Source organism: Plecotus auritus (genome assembly GCF_963455305.1).
Source record: "Plecotus auritus genome assembly, chromosome: 2".
Taxonomy (NCBI): domain Eukaryota; kingdom Metazoa; phylum Chordata; class Mammalia; order Chiroptera; family Vespertilionidae; genus Plecotus; species Plecotus auritus.
Genome location: NC_137771.1, coordinates 96,998,347 through 97,017,315, shown reverse-complemented (window position 1 = coordinate 97,017,315; position 18,969 = coordinate 96,998,347). Strand labels below are relative to the sequence as shown.

The following is an 18,969-nucleotide window of genomic DNA, read 5'->3' as shown; positions in this document are numbered from 1 at the left end:
AATTTCTCAGAGAACTTTTTTTGGTTTTGTTTTTGTGTTGTGTTTTTTTTTTTTTTTTTTGAATCACATATGAGTGTTTATTCCAATACTGTCAGCAGTATGGGAGAGCAGTAGGTCATCCTCAAAAATCTGCTCTGCAGCCCTAACCGGTTTGGCTCAGTGGATAGAGCGTCGGCCTGCGGACTGAGGGGTCCCAGGTTCGATTCCGGTCAAGGGCATGTACCTTGGTTGCGGGCACATCCCCAGTAGGAGGTGTGCAAGAGGCAGCTGATCGATGTTTCTCTCTCATCGATGTTTCTAACTATCTCTCTCCCTTCCTCTCTGTAAAAAATCAATAAAATATATATTAAAAAAATAAAATAAAAATAAAAAAAATCTGCTCTGCAGCCCCCCATAAGCCAGCTGCTTATATAGGGTAAGACAAGGATTTCATGGGGAAGTAGGGGTTACAGGCAAGGGGAAGGAGGAGGCTGGGGTGGGACTCCATTGTTTGTGTAAAAAAGGTTGTTAATCTTTCCATGATAATAGGCAGTTGTTGTTTTTTTTCTTTATTGATTAAGGTATTACATATGTGTCCTTATCACCCCATTGCCCTCCCCCACCTCCCACTCATGCCCTCAACCCCCTGTTGTCTGTGTCCATTGCTTAGGCTTGTATGCATGCATACAAGTCCTTTGGTTGGTTCTTAAATGAGAATCGTTCCAAGGTTGAATCCCAGGTCCAAGGTTAACTCCCAGGTCCCAGGGGCATACAAAGTCCAGCCAGGTCAGAAGGTCCTTTCTTTAACCAACACAAGGCAATCATGGTTAACAGAGCATGATTAATATTTCCCATAACCATAGCAATTCCCCAATATTCTATTTTTGCCCCTAACATTTCCCACTGCTAGTTCTATCATCTCATATCTATTAGATTAATTGTAGATGAAAAGTGTCATCCTGCTGTACTGCATCTGCTTCTGCCTTGAAAGCAGTTCCCAAGAGAACTTTTAAATGTGGGGGCATGCTTCTGATTCTACAATAAATAATTACCATAAGCCTGTATAATGTCTATCATTATATAGCATTTTATATTTTAAAAGGCATTTTATATACAAAAATCCAATTATACTTTACAACTAACTTATGGAAAAGAAGTATCGTCCCCATTTTACACATAAGAATATCAAGGCTGAGATGCTAAGTAATCGTCCAAGGTTGCATAGCCAATTAAAGACAAATTCTAGATGGTTTTTCTCCTAATATAGTGTTTTCCCCCACAGCACAGCTGCCTCTCATAAACATACTCTTATTTTAATATGATGGTAAGATGCCTGGGTTATATACTTGCTGCTCTGGTTAATTGTTTTCTACCTTCAGAAATGACAGGGTTTTGTATGCTGACTCTCATAGTAAATGCATGTGTTCCCTTGTACAGCCAGGTTCAATAAGGTCAGTCTGCAAGGAAGTTTAATGTAGGAATTCTATTCCAGACCCGTGTCCTAACAGGATACAACAGTATGAGAGAAAAATATCCCCTTACTGTTCTGGTGTTAATTGTTTCAGCAGACTATTTTATGGAAGATCACTTTTCTTAGAGCAACATTCTTTGGAACAAATCCATTGAAGGTAAAGTGCTATTAGCAGTGATTATCTAAAACTAGCTTGCAGTTTACACCTACTCCCTTCCTCTGCTGAAACAGCCCTTGATGCTGGACATGAATTTACCTAGGATGGATGTGGTTTATTTTGAACCCCATAAAAGGAAGGTGGATTCCTTGAGCACCAAAGTCATACTGTGGTTCTGAATACCATGCCACTTGACAACAGGTGTAGCAACTCAGAGTGTAGCAAACTCCAGGGAACTTGGTATTTTATTACTTTGTCAGGTAATTTTTTAACTCAAAGATACAGTCTGTCCCTTCAAAGATGTTACCAACAAATAAATATCAAATATGAAACCAATGCCTTTCTCTCCTCAGAAAGAGGTTAATGAAGGGTGGGGTTGTTCAGCAGGCCTGTGTCTTGCTCAGGTTAATGTCTCTCTCTTTGCTCTCTTTGTGGGAGAACAGTGATAGAATCTCCTGGAAGCAAACAAACTTTAGAGATCATTCAAGTTCACCAGTTTTAAAATTTGTTTTTAGGCAGTTGAACCCTTTCTCCCAACAAATCTTATGCATAAGTCCAAGATATAAATGTAAAATAGGAGCTGGTCTGATCACAATAGTGGTGGGGAGCAGACCTGCCCCTTTGGTCCCCTGTCCTGCCCCAGTCCCTGTGTATCCCTGCTTGTCCGGCCCTCCCTCCGAGACAGGAAAGCACTGACACAGCTCACCACCTGTCTAGCTAGTCAGCCTCTGCTTGGGCGTCTCCTGTTCCCAGACAGGCATCACCCATGAGGCCAGCCCCAGCTCGTTTTCAAAGAATTTGCATTGAGGAGAGGCTGGCATCAGACTCTTTGGAGTTGGGGTGATGGGCCCCAGGAGGCAGTGGGGCTCAGACCTCTCAGAAGAGCTGATGACTCCACAGCTTGTTGAACTGTGTGTCTGCTCATTATGTGTATTAGTCTGCCAGGGCTGCTACAACAAATGCCAGAGACTGGGTGGGAGGCTTAGATACTAGAAGTTTATTTCCTCACAGTTCTGGAGGCTGGAAGTCCGAGATCAAAGTGTCAGTAGGGTTGGTTTCGAGGCCTCTCTCCATGGCTTGTAGACGGCCGTTTTCTCCCTGTGTCCTCACATGGTCTTCCCTCTGTGCCTGTGTGTGTCCTGATCTCCTTTTTTTTATAAGGATACCAGCCATATTAGTGTGGGCCCTAATGACATCATTTTAACTTAATTACCTCTTTAAAGACGTATATCCAAATAAGGTCACACTGTGCTGGGGGTTAGGACTTCAACATACAATTTTGGGAGAATGCAGTTCAGTCCATAATTGTCTGTTTCTGAGGAGATCCTCGGATCTCAGGAATTGGGGGCCAGCAGAGGTCAGGATCTGAGACCCGGATTTGAGACCCAGTTGCAAGTGACCAGCACTTTGCCTGGTCCTGCTCTAGCCCTCACCCCTTCACTCCCTGGCCAAGTGTACTCATCCTTCAGTCTTCTTCTCCTCCTCTCCCTCCTCCATCTCCAATTACTCATCTGCCTGAGGCCACACAGCTTCTTATTCATACCTTTATACAGTGGTGAACATGTGAATTTCATTTTCTGCCTGTTGAGCATGTCAACACCTATCCAAGGATGCAGTCTAGTACATTTTGAAAGAGAATGTGGGAGCAGCAGAGGCACATAGGGCCAAGCCTCTGTGGATGGCCATTGGTCACCAACTGGTGACTCAGGGCCAAAAAGCATGGTACAGAGTCCAACTTCGTGTTCTGGGCTGAGGCCAGAGCAGATGGGAAAGAATGAGGAGGAATATCCACTGGCGCCTGGGGCCAGTGTCGGCCAAAGGGGAGCAGTGGGGAACAGAGTCCTGCCAGGAGAGCAGACTGGGTATTTGGGATCCAGAGAAACACTCATAGCAGTGTTGGTGAGGAGCAGGAATTGGGGGAGGGAGGGAGTGCAGTGTACATGGATTTCTGTACCTGTTTCCTTGTGAGTAAATCGAGGATGATATCATTCAAAATATTTTTTGAAGAATGAGTGAATATTTTACAACACACAGTAGCTGCCACTTTTGTGGGTGGGAGGCTGGTGTAGGTGCAGGTGATCAGGGGCTCCTGGAGACACCAGGAAATAGCTCCATAGCAGGCGAGAGGCAGGTTGTCCTCTGTCCCATGTTCAGCACCATTATTAGTCTAGGTGTGTGGGTGTGTTAGTTGGCTCACACAGTGGAGAGGCCAAGAAGCCCAAGATCATCTGTCAGCAAGCTGGAGTGAGTTAGGAAGGTGCGGACCCGGGAGAGAAGAGGCGTGGTTCCAGTCTGACCTGAAGGCCTGAGAAGCAGAAGAGCTGATGCTTCAGTCTGACTCTGAAGGTGTGAACAGCCAATAGCCCAGTTCACAGGCAGTTGGGCAGAAGCCTACTTTGGTTTTCCATTAAAACAAAAATACAGACTTGCTGGAAACTCTATGGGTTCATAAATAATTTAGAATTTTATTATATCAACGTGGAAGAGAATGCTACAGCACATTATTTACGGTCTTGTTCATATCTGTAGCTCTCAGAGCTTAATTTGAAAGCTGTAGAAGGTTGGACTGAGGAAAGGATGGTAGGTGGCCGCATCATTTCTCCTTTGCTACCTGGCTATAAAGAGTGAGATCCTAGAAGGACTGTATCAGGCAGAAATAAACTGACCACTGGGTTTATACTGTGAGGTTAGACATTTTAATTTCTCAAAAGATCTAATCACATCTTTTTCTGAAAGTGCCAAATGCAATGAGGAACCTGTCCCAGCAAATAGGAACTCCTGGGTACTGTCTCAGAGGTCCTTCCACTCCAGCTGAACCATGTGTTAGGTGGTGGGGATTTCCTCCTGATTTTCCTGAGGGATGTGGTTGTTTGAAACACGCTCCATGGAGCATGTAATTGGATCCTTTTGTTATTTGGGTGAGAACCTGGGCCGGCAGTAGAGTTGCTGCGTTGCCTGGACACCTCTAGCTACTGCCTGGCATGGTGCTATTCCCAAAGAGGAGCATACAGAGGCCTCAGGTCCCGGGACTTTGTGTAAGACCTAAAGGAAGCGTATTAAAGAACTTGAAATGACCCCCAGAAGGTCTCAAGGAGAAGAACAATTTTCTTTACAGCCTCATCTGTCCATCCATCCATCCATAATTCAGTGCAGTTCTGAATGTAGATGCCTCAGAACAGATCTCCCATAATCTTAATGAAGGGGACTTGTTTTTATTTCCCTGAAACCTAGAGATTACTATAGGAAGAATGCAGACAGCAATGAGGTGAAAGAGAAGGGATTCACTGCTGGTGTCTCTCCTTCCTCATTACGGGTGCTGAGTGAATGACTCACAGAAATGGGGAAGAGCACATGATAATCAGCATGACTATCCACAAAGGAGGACTTGCAAGTTGGGAAGATTGGGGTCTCTGCTTCTGAATCCAACTCAATACACATTAGAGCAGTGGTTCTCAACCTTTCTCATGCTGCAACCCTTTAATACAGTTCCTCATGTTGTGGTGACCCCCAACCATAAAATTATTTTCATTGCTACTTCATAACTGTAATTTTGCTACTGTTATGAATCATAATGTAAATATCTGTGTTTTCTGATGGTCTTAGGCTCTACAGCAGTGGTTCTCAACCTGTGACCCACAGGTTGAGAACCGCTAGCAGGGTTGCCTAAGGGTTTTCCCACTATATAGATATCCCAAGCAGCTCACCTGTTCCTATCCAGCGGATTCTGGACACTATATTTTATCATCTTTCTAATCTTGTTAAAATCAACCATATTACTAGTAAAATTGTTTTTTGGTTTTTTTTAATAACCAAAGCCTATGCCCCTCTCAGTCAGGTTCAGTTAAACCATCTGTTATGGAATACAATTCCAAATACAGCATGTGCGCTCTGTTACTGTGAGTCAGCCTCAGAGGCAGTCATACACTCCAGAAGGCTTTCACTCTAAGTCTACATTCAGGAAAGTGTGTACTGTGTACCTTACATATTATCCCCAGTAGTAGTCAGGAAAAAATGCGGCAGGTTTTACTATAGATTTTCAGGTAATGCTGGGGCGGGTAAGAGGGTTTAAATGCTGTGCCATTAAACATAGGCTTTTTATCTTTAGGTTGCATCTGATGCCAGAAGGCAAACACAACCTCCATTTACGTTTTGCAAATGAATTCAACAAGTTAGTAGAAGACTTCTTACAATGAAAGTGTCCCCGAGAATCTGTGAGCTGGGGCTGCGTGGGCTTCAGCTGCTGCTGCCTCTGCAACCACCCCATGGCACACCTCCCTGCACCTGCCGTCCGGTTTCCAGCTCTTCCCTCCACTACTTCTTAACATTAAGTTGTGAATTTCTGACATTGACAAAATAAATTCCTGTCATGATTTACTTTATTTGCGAATAAATCTTAGATGAGCATTTGTAGTGATCCTGACTGCTATTTTAGGGCACCTTGAACTCATGCTGTACTTTTTATCTGAGAGGTACAAGGGGTCACTAGTCTTTTTAGTTGTATTATCACTTTGTGTAAAGGAAGTACGTAGAAGAAAGTCCTTGCCTAAGGTCCCGGATTCTACATTTCACAGGGTTGCTCTAACTCTAACAAAGGGAAGAAAGTCTGCTTTATCCTCAAATCCCCATTCACTCCCTTACCTTTGCTGGATTCCTTTACTTTAATACTTTGAACCAGTGAAGATGGAAAAATATTTATTTTTATCTCTTTATTAAAAGAACTATTACTTAAAACATTAAATACAAATTCTATTTTGTTAAAATTGCTAAACGCAAAAACAGTCAAGAAGAATGTAGTGAAAAGAATAAAAAAGCCACAAGATTTTGGACACATGCATTTTAATTAGTATAGTTTATATCTTAATTTTTAGGAGTTCCACATTATTATATCAACAGTGTGAATTTCTGACAGAGGCAAAACTGAGCACCATAGATACAAATAGAAAGACCATGCTTCATTGAGGACAACAGAAATTCACTGAGGCAGCACGATGTCTCTGACAAGTTCTTAAGCCTCTTCCTCGACCTCCTCCTCCTCGAACTCGCCCTGCTCATCAGCCGTGGCATCCTGGTACTGCTGGTACTCGGACACCAGGTCGTTCATGTTGCTCTCGGCCTCGGTGAACTCCATCTCGTCCATGCCCTCGCCCGTGTACCAGTGCAGGAAGGCCTTGCGCCGGAACATGGCCGTGAACTGCTCCGAGATGCGCTTGAACAGCTCCTGGATGGCCGTGCTGTTGCCGATGAAGGTGGCCGACATCTTCAGGCCCCGCGGCGGGATGTCGCACACGGCCGTCTTCACGTTGTTGGGGATCCACTCCACGAAGTAGCTGCTGTTCTTGTTCTGCACGTTGAGCATCTGCTCGTCCACCTCCTTCATGGACATGCGGCCCCGGAAGATAGCGGCCACCGTCAGGTAGCGGCCGTGGCGCGGGTCACACGCGGCCATCATGTTCTTGGAGTCGAACATCTGCTGGGTGAGCTCGGGCACCGTCAGGGCGCGGTACTGCTGGCTGCCCCGGCTGGTCAGCGGCGCGAAGCCGGGCATGAAGAAGTGCAGGCGCGGGAAGGGCACCATGTTCACCGCCAGCTTGCGCAGGTCCGCGTTCAGCTGGCCCGGGAAGCGCAGGCAGGTGGTGACCCCGCTCATGGTGGCGGACACCAGGTGGTTGAGGTCCCCGTACGTGGGGGTTGTCAGTTTCAGGGTGCGGAAGCAGATGTCATACAGGGCCTCGTTGTCGATGCAGTAGGTCTCATCTGTGTTCTCCACCAGCTGGTGCACGGAGAGGGTGGCGTTGTAGGGCTCCACCACCGTGTCGGACACCTTGGGTGAGGGCATCACGCTGAAGGTGTTCATGATGCGGTCTGGGTACTCCTCCCGGATCTTGCTGATGAGCAGCGTGCCCATCCCCGACCCGGTGCCACCCCCCAGCGAGTGGGTCAGCTGGAAGCCCTGCAGACAGTCACAGCTTTCTGACTCCTTCCTCACCACATCCAGGACTGAGTCTACCAGTTCGGCGCCCTCCGTGTAGTGGCCCTTTGCCCAGTTGTTCCCGGCCCCACTCTGGCCTGCCAGAGAGAAAGGAGACTATTAGGGAACCATAAGGAATTCAGAGTTCTGCCATTTTGACTCTGCACTAGATGCCTTTTCTTACCTACTGAAAATTTCTCTATAACAGTGACCTTGAAAAAACACTGGAGGTCATAATAAAATGAGATTAGTTCAAACGAGGTTATTAGTTGAACAAAACTATTTCTAAAGGACAGAGAATTTAAGAATGACAACATTACATAAAACTTAAGGCACTGGCCAGGTGGCTCAGTGGGTTGGAACTTTGTCCCTTGCACCCTGTCAGGGCACACACCTAAGTTTTGGGTTCAATCCCTTGTTGGGGGTGCATTTGGGAGGCAATGGATTGATGTTTCTCTCTCACATCAATGTTTCTCTCTCGAATCAATAAAAACATTATCCTCAGGCTAGTGGCCTGGTGCACGAAATTCGTGCACATTAAAAGGGGATTAATTAGAGGAAAAAATTTAATATTGCTATTTGCCCTTTCTCTATAATAGAAGTGTCAGAGATGAAAGAAAATTAGTAAAATGTATATGAAAACCTTCTTCCTGTCAGAGTCTGGGGCGCACCACGGGACCCAGAATCAAGTTCCTGCCCACCCACATGTGCCTCAAAATCGCGTGAGACCCAGACCCAGCCGACCCCCACCCCTATTGGGCTAGATCCAGACCTGGCCAGTCCCACCCTTGTCAAGCCCCGCCAGTCAGGGGACATAGCCTCAGGGCCCCTGGCCCGGTGCCAGGATGGGGGGCGTGGCCTGAGGTCCCCCAGCCCAGACCGGGGCAGGGGCATGCCTTGAGGTCCCCCATCAAGCCCCACTGGGTGGGGGACATGGCCTGAGGTCCCCCATCAAGCCCTGCCAGGTGGGGCAGGGGGGGGGGTGCAGCCTCAGGTCCCCCATCAAGCCCCGCTGGGCAGGAGGGTGCAGCCTCAGGTCCCCTGGCCCAGTACTGGGGTGGGGGGTGCGGCCTAGGTCCCCCAGCCTGGTGCTGGGGTGGGGGGGCGTGGCCTAAAGTCCCCTGTGAAGCCCTGCCAGGTGGAGGGTTAGTTCTGAGTCCTCTGTCAAGCCCCGCCAGGTGGAGGGTTAGGTCTGAGTCCTCTGTCAAGCCCCGCCAGGTGGGGGGTGTGGTCTGAGGTTCCCCTGACCCAGCACTGGGGGTACACCTTGAGGTCCTCTGTCAAGCCCTGCTCGGTGGGGGGCACGGCCTGAGGTCCCCTGTCAACCCCAGCCAGGCAGGAGGGCACAGCCTCAGGTCCCCTGGCCCGATGCTGAAGCGGGGGGCATGGCCTGAGGTCCCCCGTCAAGCCCCACTGGGCAGGGGGTGCGGTCTGAGGTCCCCCAGCCTGGCACTGGGGCAGGGGGAGCAGCCTGAAGTCCCCTAGCTCAGCACCAGGATGGGAAGCGCACCTTGAGGTTTTCCGTCAAGCCCTGCCAGGCGGGGGGCATGGCCTCAGGTCCCCTAGCCTGGCGCTGGGGTGGGGGGCATGGCCTGAGGTCCCCCAGCCTGATGCCAGGGCGGGGGCACAGCCTGAGGTCCCCTGTCAAGCCCTGCCAGGTAGGGGGCACAGCCTGAGGTCCTCTGTCAAGCCCTATGGGGGCGGGGGAGGGTGTAGCCTCAGGTCCCTGCTGATTGCTCGTAAGGCTCCTTATGGAAACTTGGCTTCAGCTGTGGGTGCAGCCATCTTTGTGATGGAGTGATGGTTAATTAGTATATTCCCTCTTTATTAGATAGGATGAGGATTAAAAAAAAAAAGCTTAGCCAGACTAATGTGGTTCAGTGGTTGAGCATCAACCTACGAGCCAGAAGGCCATGGTTCAATTCTGGGTCAGGGCACATGCCCAGATTTAGGGCTCGATCCCCAGTGTGGGGCATGTAAGAGGCAGCCAATCAATGATTCTGTCTCATCATTTATATTTCTCTCTCTCTCCCTCTCTTCTGCTCTGAAATCAATAAAAATATATTTAAAAACAAAATACTTAGAGCCCTGGGTATCTAACAGTGGACAATCAATTGTAGGGTGGGATGTGGCCCCAAGGGTGACTTTTCCTCTAGCATATTGATGGTCATGGGGTTTGGACACCCTGACTTTTCCTCCCTGAAGATAACATCCAGGCCTTAGTTGTATTTAAGCTCCAGGACCAGGTAAGCAACCAATCCAGCCACAGTTGACCTCAGGACCAGCTCCATTGAATAATGACCCCCTGCCCTGGTGCCCACCAGTCAATCAGTGGAAACCACAACCCTGAGAGGACACACCTGGAAAGCTGCTGAATATTCTATTGAGATCTTCCCCTGGGACCGTGGTCGGCAAACTGCGGCTCACGAGCCACGTGCGGCTCTTTGGCCCCTTGAGTGTGGCTCTTCCACAAAATACCACGGCCTGGGCGAGTCTATTTTGAAGAAGTGGCATTAGAAGAAGTTTAAGTTTAAAAAATTTGGCTCTCAAAAGAAAGTTCAATAATTGTACTGTTGATATTTGGCTCTGTTGACTAATGAGTTTGCCGACCACTGCCCTGAGACTTCTCCTAAAATCCCAACCCTTAAAACCCTTAGGATGGAGGACCCAGTGTGCAGTCCCTCAAGGGAGTGCATCCTGCCCTTTCTTTCCCTTTCCTTTCCTTCCCCCTCCCGCCTCCAGGCACTATACCAGGGGTGGGCAAACTTTTTGACTGAGGGCCACAATGGGTTCTTAAACTGGACCGGAGGGCCGGAACAAAAGCATGGATGGAGTGTTTGTGTGAACTAATATAAATTCAAAGTAAAGGAGCAGAGGGGAGAGCAAGAGAACCGGATAGAACAGCCGGATCCGGCCCGCAGACCGTAGTTTGCCCACGGCTGCACTATACCATTAGCTTCCTCACTTCCAAGCTCTTAGGGGCTCTTCCTTTACCTGAATAACTTGTTTCCTAAGCCAATTGCTTCTGGGAATTACTTTTAATACCTCTGTAACTTACCTAATAAATGTTCTCTTATTCCCCCCACCCCCCAAAAAATAAAAACAACAACATTTATATTAGACCCCATTACCAGGCAAGAGCAAAGGCACAATGAGATCAGGGGAGAACACAGGCTCCAAGCAGGGGCCTCACTCCTGTGCCTTTGCTTCTTGGAGTGGCGACCTACTGTGACGGGCCCTCTGAACTTACCAGTAGCCTAGTAACTCCCACTGGAAGCTTGTTCATCGCCCTTCATCCCTTACCCTTCACAGGCTGCTCTGTGGTTCCAGGACTACCTACCAGCCCCTGCAGGCTGACAGTGCTCTTAGAGCCGTCTGGACAGTCACAGCCTGGGGACTGGGTGGAATGAGGCCATGACTCAGGGCTGTCTGTGGACACACAGTGTCCACCTTGGCACTCAACACGAAAAACTCTGATTTCCACAGTGTTTAGGAAGAAGACTCACTGAGCCAGTTCCCACCGATCACGATAACATACCAAACACGAAGTTGTCCGGCCTGAAGATCTGGCCAAATGGTCCAGACCTGACCGAGTCCATCGTGCCCGGCTCCAGGTCCACCAGGATGGCCCGAGGTACGTACTTGTTACCTGCGGGGGGAAGAGCTGGACTTAGATCTGTGATGGCAAAGGAATCAGACAAGGTGGTGCTCTCTGCGCCTCTCACAGCAGAGTTCACTAGAGCTCATTCCAGCGTGTGACACAAAAGGACAAGAATAGGGGAGTGTTGCTGCTTCATAAAGGAGCTAATGAGCAAGCGTGGCCATGGCAAACATGCAGGAGTCTTAAGGAACTGTAGTGTATTTTTTAGCAGCTGACACTTTAAATGAATGCAAGAAGCATTTCTCTGTCATTTGTATGTTCCTAGTACATTGCATCTGCCCCAGTATGGAAAGCAAGGTTGAAAGAAAAGCAAAAAACATTCAAATAATCACCAGCAGCTTCATTGTAGTACACATTGATTCTCTCCAGCTGCAACTCGCTGTCTCCATGGTAACTGCCAGTGGGGTCGATCCCATGCTCATCACTGATGACCTCCCAAAACTGGAAATTTAAAAAATCACATGAAGGCCTGGCTTCCTAAACATCAGTAAGGATGGCCCTTTTCTTCTCTGGTGCCCTTGGAGCAGCGGCCATGGTGGTCAGATGGTCAAGGAGTCCCAGACAGACCAGGTAGCTGTGCACCCCTGTCCCTCCAGCAGAGGCTGCTGAGGGGCTTGGAAACTGGCAGAGCATGGGCCATGTGATGGTGATAGACTGAAGAGCTGGGAGGGGCTTGAGGAGGGTGGGCACAGCAGGTCTCCTGGAGGAACTGTGGGTGCTGGGGAGGCTGGCAGCCCCAGGCAGGGCTGAGGTCCCAGCGTCCAGGCTGATGTATGGGTCTAGGCAAGATCCAGACCCAATTGGATCCCACCCTGTGGCTGCGTTGGGAATCAATGTCTCCTGGCACAAGCCCCACCCAGCCCTCCAAGTGTGCAGTTTTATGCCACTGAGCTCACGGGGGATGGGTGGAGTGGGGAAGGGAGGAGCCTGGAAGCAGGACTGGGGCAGTGAGTGGAGCTGATCCCTTTTGAGGGCGCAGATTCCATTGTGAACTGGCAGCAGGAAGGGCGGCACCGTGGGTCGGGGAGCGGATGGCTGGCTGAGTCGGAGGCCCTTGGTGCTGGGTCTAGGCTCCCTCAGCGGACCAGGGAGACTCATGGGCACGAGGACCAGGGAAGACCAGGCGGCGCGCAGGGCCCTGGCACCGGGGAGGCTGGGTGGGAACATGGCGGTTCCGACAGAGATCTGTCCTCCCTCAGATGCCAACCACACCCCCGCACCACGGCCTCGCCCACTGGGGGTAACTGCAGCCCCGATACCGTCACCTGCCGCCTGGAAGCCAGGAAGCCAGACTGGCATATATTACCATGCAGATGGTGCTCGGATTGGGGAAATGACCTAACATTGCATCTCTGTATCCCAACAAGTAGTCTGCATAACATCTGTCACCTCAATGACACTGCAATTTTTTCATTCAAACTATGGACAAAAATATCCCATTAAATTCCACATGAGGCCTCTGGATTGATACGGCCGCAGCCTCTTTCCAAATTTCAGAGACTAATACACCCAGAGAAATGCCAACTACACGCAGCTTAAGGTCGGTTCCGAGGAAATTTCAAAGGGCCTTGATTAAAGGCACTTACAGCTGCGTCACCGCTGATCGCAGCAGGTGATGGGGCTTCCGGAGCCCGCGGGCGGCCGCCCTGAAAATGCGTCCCTTGTCCGGCGGGTACTCCGGAGACCCGCTGCCACCCCGGCCCGCACCCAGGGGACCCCCTGCCACTCCCGGCCCGGTCCGCTCCTTCGGGACCCGCTGCCACCCACGGGGTCCGCCGCCCCTCAAGACCCCCTCTTCGGGGACGCGCCCACCTTGGCGCCGATCTGGTTGCCGCACTGGCCCGCCTGGATGTGCACGATCTCGCGCATGGTGCCGGCTGTGGAGCGGGTGGAGGCGCTGGACCTCGGGACTGGGAGCGCGGCAGGACGGAGAACTGGAGCCCTGAAACCTGCGGGTGCGCCTGGGCTCCACCTTTTATGCCGACAGCCCCGCCCGGCCTGCGCTGACGTAATCGGGGCGGACCTGCGGAGGGCGGCGCGCCCGAGACTGCGGCACCGCGAGGGGGAGCCGGGGCGCGGTGCGAGGTGCCGGGGTCCGGCTGGTCGTCGCGCCCACTGGGTCCACGGAAGGAACCTAGACCCCAGGGCCTCCGACCCAGCCAGCCATCCTCTCCCCGACCCACGGTGCCGCCATACTCTGCACTGGGTGATTCAGGAAAGCCGAATCCCCACCCCACCCCACCCCACCCCACCCCACCCCGTCCCTCTGGATCCCTGAGAGGCGTTGGAGACCTGGGTCCTGGGACCCGGAGGAGGGGCTGCCTCCAAACAGGGTCCTTGCCTCCCGGGCGGGGGAGGGCGAGAGACACCCAGCACCCTTTTGGAGTGGGGAGCCCAGAATTTTCAGTGCAGTCTACAGGGGCTCGCTGAGGTTTCTTGCGTCCTGAGCCTCGTTTTCTTTCTATTCCGGTGGGGAGGAGGTGCGGGGGAGGGGTTCGCGGCGATTATGAACCCAGGGGGGCCTGCAAGTGGGGAGTGTGTGTTCTCCGGTGAGGACGATGGGCAGGCAGCTGGCTTCAAGGAAAACAAGGAGGGAGGGTGGGCGGCTCTCCCCTTCTGCGTGTAAGGAAGATGGTTGGTTTGGGAGGGGCTAGGAAAAGGGACGCGGGGCTGGATTTGTATGCTTTGGGTCTTGGGTCCTTGTAAAGGCCACTTAAATGTGGAAAATTATGCGAGCGTGTGTGGCAGAGAGAGAGGGAAGGGGATGAATGTGAATAGAATAGCCAAGCTTCAGCCAAAGTGGGAGTGCCTTACATACACGGTGTCACCTCATCCTCACAGCAAAATCTTACAGATCTGGGCAGGCCAGTCCCGGCGCCACCAGCCACGTGTGAATATAGAACACGTGAAACGTGGGTACTCTGAACTGATATGTGCTTTCAGTGTAAAATACTCAGAGGATCCCATGGATTCCATAAGTTAAAAGAATGTAAAACATTTCATTACTGATTTTGTATATTAATTGCATATCAACATATTTGGGATATATTTTGAAATTAATTTCACTTGTTTTTGTTAACTTTTTAAATAACTTCTAGACTAGCAGTGATTACTAGAAAATTTTAAATGACCTATGTGGTTCACATTGTATTTCTATTCAACAGCACTATTCTGGAGCAAACAGTATACTATCCGGATGCCATAGCTCTGGAAGGAGGCTGAAAGAGCTGAGTAGCCAGAGAGCTAGTAAATGAAGGCATCTAGACTCCTTCTATAAAGAGAAGGCACCCGGTGAGTGTTAAAGGTTTGGTTAGGGTGAGGTATGGCCCAACCTTAATTCTTCTCGAAGATGATCTTAACAGTGGGCCAGGTGAGCAGGGGCCTGGGACTGCTTTTGTTTCTCAGCACATCCTCCTTTTCCTCTCTGGGGCCAGTTTCTCCTACTATAAAATGTTGATAATTATAGGAGCCCTGAAGCCAGCTTTGTGAGCAGGAAATGAGCAGCTCTATATGAAAGCAGGTCTAGTTTCTGGAGCAAAAATACCCCATAAAACCCGAGATGATGCTGTCATAAATACTAAGCCTATTTGTCATGTTACTAGTGAGCATATATCTGAGGTGCGTGGGCAAAATCATGGCTTTATCACCCTGCTTTAGGAAGCTGGTCTTTCAGGGTGCCCCCACCACACAGGCAGGCACCTGGGGCCTCCTCTCAGGGTGGGAGGGGTTTCCTAGACTTCCTCCTCTTCTTTCCCCTCCCCATATGGCTCCCCCCCCCTCCCCCGATAGAGCCCATCCCACAAGTGCTGTTCCCAGGTTCCTAGGGTTGGTCCTCCACCTTTATCGCCAACTCACGGGGCTTGGGCTCTTCACGGCCAGCTGGAGTCTTCCAGAGCCTCTCCAGAGAAGGGCCTGCTCCATTACACAGTTCCACAAAGCCTTTCTGAAGATAATCGCCTCTTGGCCTTTGTTGTTTCAACCATGGTATGCCAAAGAGGAGAGATGATAAGACCAGGAAAGGATGCTATTGGTGATGTGAGGACTCTATCAGGTGGGCATCTCTCTACCTGTGGAGGTGTAGATCACCCTGTGGAGTGTGCCCACTCGGCTGCATCCTGATTGGGTTGTTAAGCAAGTCACCTAACCTCGCAGAGCCTCTCTTACTGGTCTGAAATTTGGAAATCAATTGTATTATGTTGTGAAGATGAGAGACAGTGTTTGTGAACTGGACCTTTAGTGTACATGCAGTCAATAAGTAAGTGACATTTCTTATAGCAGGGCCTCTGTGGGTTACTGGCAGCCAATGTTCTTCCCAAGGCCGCCTCCTCCTGCCCCAGCCTTCTTACTTGTTTGCCCATACCTCCTCCAACACCTGCCCCTGATGTCAGAGAACAGTGGTAGTCAGTTAGACAGACCTGAGCAGAGCAGGGATGATGGGCCAGGTACAGAAGGTCACCAAGGCAGAAAGCTCCGGGTACCTAGCAACAGGCAAATTTGGGAAAACAAGGACCTCACCCCCAAGGTAACCTTTCCTCCCCTAGCATATCACTTAACCTCTCTATGTTCCAACTGTCTCATCTGTCATGTAGTTTGGACCCCTGACCTTTCATATTGCTGGTCATGAGGTTCGGACCCTCCCCTCACCTTCCCTCCCCTGGCATGTCACTAGTCATGTGGTGTGAGTGCCCCCATCGGGCTGTCAGTTGCGAGTGTACCCCCCACATCCCGCATGGTTCAGGGTTCAGGTTCAGGATTCGGGCTCTGGAGGAGGCCGCACACAAATGAAAGAGACAAGACAAGAAAATACTAATTTGGGAATTGGGGGCCAGGTGGGAGCCCAAGAGAGGACTCCGCTTTTGGGATCCACCTATAGCCCTTAGGCAGGCAACTTCCAGTAACAGGCAAACTATCTTATCAGTAAGGATTTACATAAAACTGAAAGGTGGAAGTTGCTTCAGCTACCATTGTCTCAACTAGACAGTGGGTGTATGGCTCTAACCTTTGCCAGAGCCTCAAGGTTGACCAGCCTTCCAGTTCCTTGTCCACCTCTTTCTGCTAGTGAAGGCAATGGGCAGCTTCCAACAATGTGGTAGTCCCCTTCAGAGGAGGAACAAGGGCCTAAGAGTGGCCTCATTCAATTCCCAAGCAGGCCCTTGCTGGACCACTCCCTTCAGCATTAACCCCTAGGGATAACATCTAGGCCTCAGTTGCGTTTCAGCTCCAGGCCCAGAAAAGTAGCAAAACAAAGACAAGTGATGCTGGTAGCTGAGATCATGACCAGCTACATTTACTAATGACCCCCTGCCCTGGGGCCCACCAATCAGCAGAGACCATGACCCTGAAAGGACACACCTGGAAAGCTGATGAATATTCTATTTGGATCCTCCCCTGAGACCTCCAGGTAAATACCCTCAAGACTGATGGCCCAGTGCCCTCTCCCTCCCTGTAGCACACCTTCCCCCACATCTTCCCCACAGGTGCTTTACCTTTACCTTTCTCTTTCCTAAGCTCCAAGGCAGGCATCCTCAAACTACGGCCAGCGGGCCACATGCGGCCCGCGAAGGACATTTATCCGGCCCACTGGGTGCCGCTGCCTGTCCTGCTTAGCAGCCGACTCGTCGCGGGCCCGCAGTGAGCATAGGAATTTGTTCATAGTTTTTTTTTTTAAACTATAGTCCGGCCCTCCAACGGTCTGAGGGACAGTGAACTGGCCCCCTGTTTAAAAAGTCTGAGGACCCCTGCTCCAAGGGCTCATCTTTGGCCTCTGTAATCTGTTTCCTGAGCTCACACCCAGCTAGCTCACTTTTTCTACTTCTGTAACTTTCTAAATAAACTTCCTCTTATAATTTGAGTCTTTTTTTTTAAATAAATCTTTATTGTTCAGATTATTACAGGTGTTCCTCTTTTTTTCCCCCTAGCTCCCCTCCACCTGATTCCCCACCCCACCCCATGCCCTTACCCCCCGCCACTGTCTTCATTCATAGGTGTAAGCTTTTTGTCCAGTCTCTTCCCCCACCCCTCACACCCCCTTCCCCCTGAGAATTGTCAGTCCACTCTCTTTCTATGTCCCTGATTCTATTATATTCACCAGTCCATTCTGTTCTTCAGATTTTTTATTCACTTGATTTTTAGATTCACTTGTTGGTAGGCATGTATTTGATGTCATTTTGTTGTTCATAATTTTTATCTTTACCTTTTTCTTCTTCTTCCTCTTCTTAAAGAACACCCTTCAGCATTTCATGTAATCCTGGTTTGGTGGTGATGAACTCCTTTAGCTTTTTCTTGTCTGTGAAGCTCTTTATCTGACCTTCAACTCTGAATGATAGCTTTGCTGGGTAGAGTAATCTTGGTTGTAGGTTCTTGCTGTTCATCACTTTGAATATTTCTTGCCACTCCCTTCTGGCCTGCATAGTTTCTGCCGAGAAATCAGCTGACAGTCGTATGGGTGCTCCCTTGTAGGTAACTAACTGTTTTTCTCTTGCTGCTTTCAAGATTCTCTCTTTGTCTTTTGCCCTTGGCATTTTAATTATGATGTGTCTTGGTGTGGTCCTCTTTGGATTTCTCTTGTATGGGGTTCTGTGTGCTTCCTGAACTTGTACGTCTATTTCTTTCACCAGGTAGGGAAAGTTTTCTGTCATTATTTCTTCTAATAGGTTTTCAATATTTTGCTCTCTGTCTTCTTCTGGCACCCCAAAAATTCGGATGTTGGTACGCTTAAAGTTGTCCCAGAGGCTCCTTACACTATCTTCATATTTTTGGATTTTTTCTTTTTGTTTTTCTGGTTGGGTGTTTTTTGTTTCCTCATATTTCAGATCTTTAGTTTGATTCTTGGGGTACGTTGATCTACAGTTGAGTTTCTGTATATTCTTTATTTCAGACAGTGTATGCTTAATTTCTGACTGGTCCTTTTCCATTTTTTTGGCATTCTCATTAAGGTCCTTGAAGGTCTCACTAAGCTCCTCGGAGGTCTCATCAAGTTTCTCGGCGGTTTTTAGAAGATTCTTGAGTAACCTTATAAATGTGGTTCTGAACTCTATGTCATCCATTAGTTTGCTTTCCTCCATTTCTCTCATTCGTGACATGTTTCTTTGTCTCCCCATTTTGCTGCTTCCTTATGTTGACGGAGTGGCTTTGTGTGGTAGGTGACCTATAGGGGCCAGTAGCTCAGCCTCCCCAATCACCTGAGGTGGACGCCTTTGGTACACCCCTTTGTGGGCTGAGTGCAAAGTCTTGGTGTAGTTAAGCCTCGATTGCTGTTGGTACACTGGGAGGAATTGACCTCCAGGCCAATTGGCCGTGAGGACCCGCTGTGTCTATAATGGAAGAACTGCTGCGCTGGAGACACGCTTATGGTGCAGGACTTGTTTCAGTGGGGCTTTGGTGCTCACTGAGTCTGCCTCTTGAATGTATCACTTATGGATGTGAGGAGTTGAAATATGGTGTCTCACACTGACCACTAGGTACACTGGCTTCTGGATCTCCAATGGGGTGCAGGTCAGCTACTGTCTGAGGCCACCCAGCAGGAGCTACAGCAAGAACTGCAGTTTTCTCCTCTTTGCTTGGGGTTTGGAGGTTTTGGAGCTGTCTGACTGGGGCTGCAAGTTTGCTAGGTTAAGCTGCGATAGGGCAGGCCATTCATATGCTAAAGCCGCTGCTTGGAGCTTGGGTGGGTTTGTAGATTGTGCTGGGCGGGGTCTCAGGGCGTCACTAGGCTAGGGCGTGGCAAACAGCGA

General features: G+C 49.6%; 2 protein-coding genes across 5 annotated transcripts in view; one reads left to right on the top strand and one right to left on the bottom strand.

Moving 5' to 3' along the window:
- The window catches only part of BPHL (biphenyl hydrolase like), a 38,837-nt gene extending 32,856 nt beyond the window's left edge, over positions 1–5,981 (top strand). For all 4 annotated transcript variants that reach the window (XM_080654963.1, XM_080654964.1, XM_080654962.1 and 1 more), the window contains one exon: positions 5,713–5,981. In XM_080654963.1, coding sequence (XP_080511089.1) covers positions 5,713–5,800 — 88 coding nt within the window. In that variant the 3' untranslated portion in view covers positions 5,801–5,981. The remainder of the gene's footprint in view (positions 1–5,712) is intronic.
- Positions 5,982–6,426: 445 nt separating this feature from the next.
- On the bottom strand, positions 6,427–13,216 carry LOC308241490 (tubulin beta-2B chain-like). The gene is made up of 4 exons (XM_080654960.1): positions 13,049–13,216; positions 11,569–11,677; positions 11,114–11,224; positions 6,427–7,673 (listed from the first exon to the last, which is right to left on the bottom strand). The coding sequence occupies exons 1-4, from the start codon at positions 13,103–13,105 to the stop codon at positions 6,613–6,615; spliced, it is 1,338 nt and encodes a 445-aa protein (XP_080511086.1). The 5' UTR covers positions 13,106–13,216; the 3' UTR covers positions 6,427–6,612.
- Between the last annotated feature and the right edge of the window lie 5,753 nt (positions 13,217–18,969).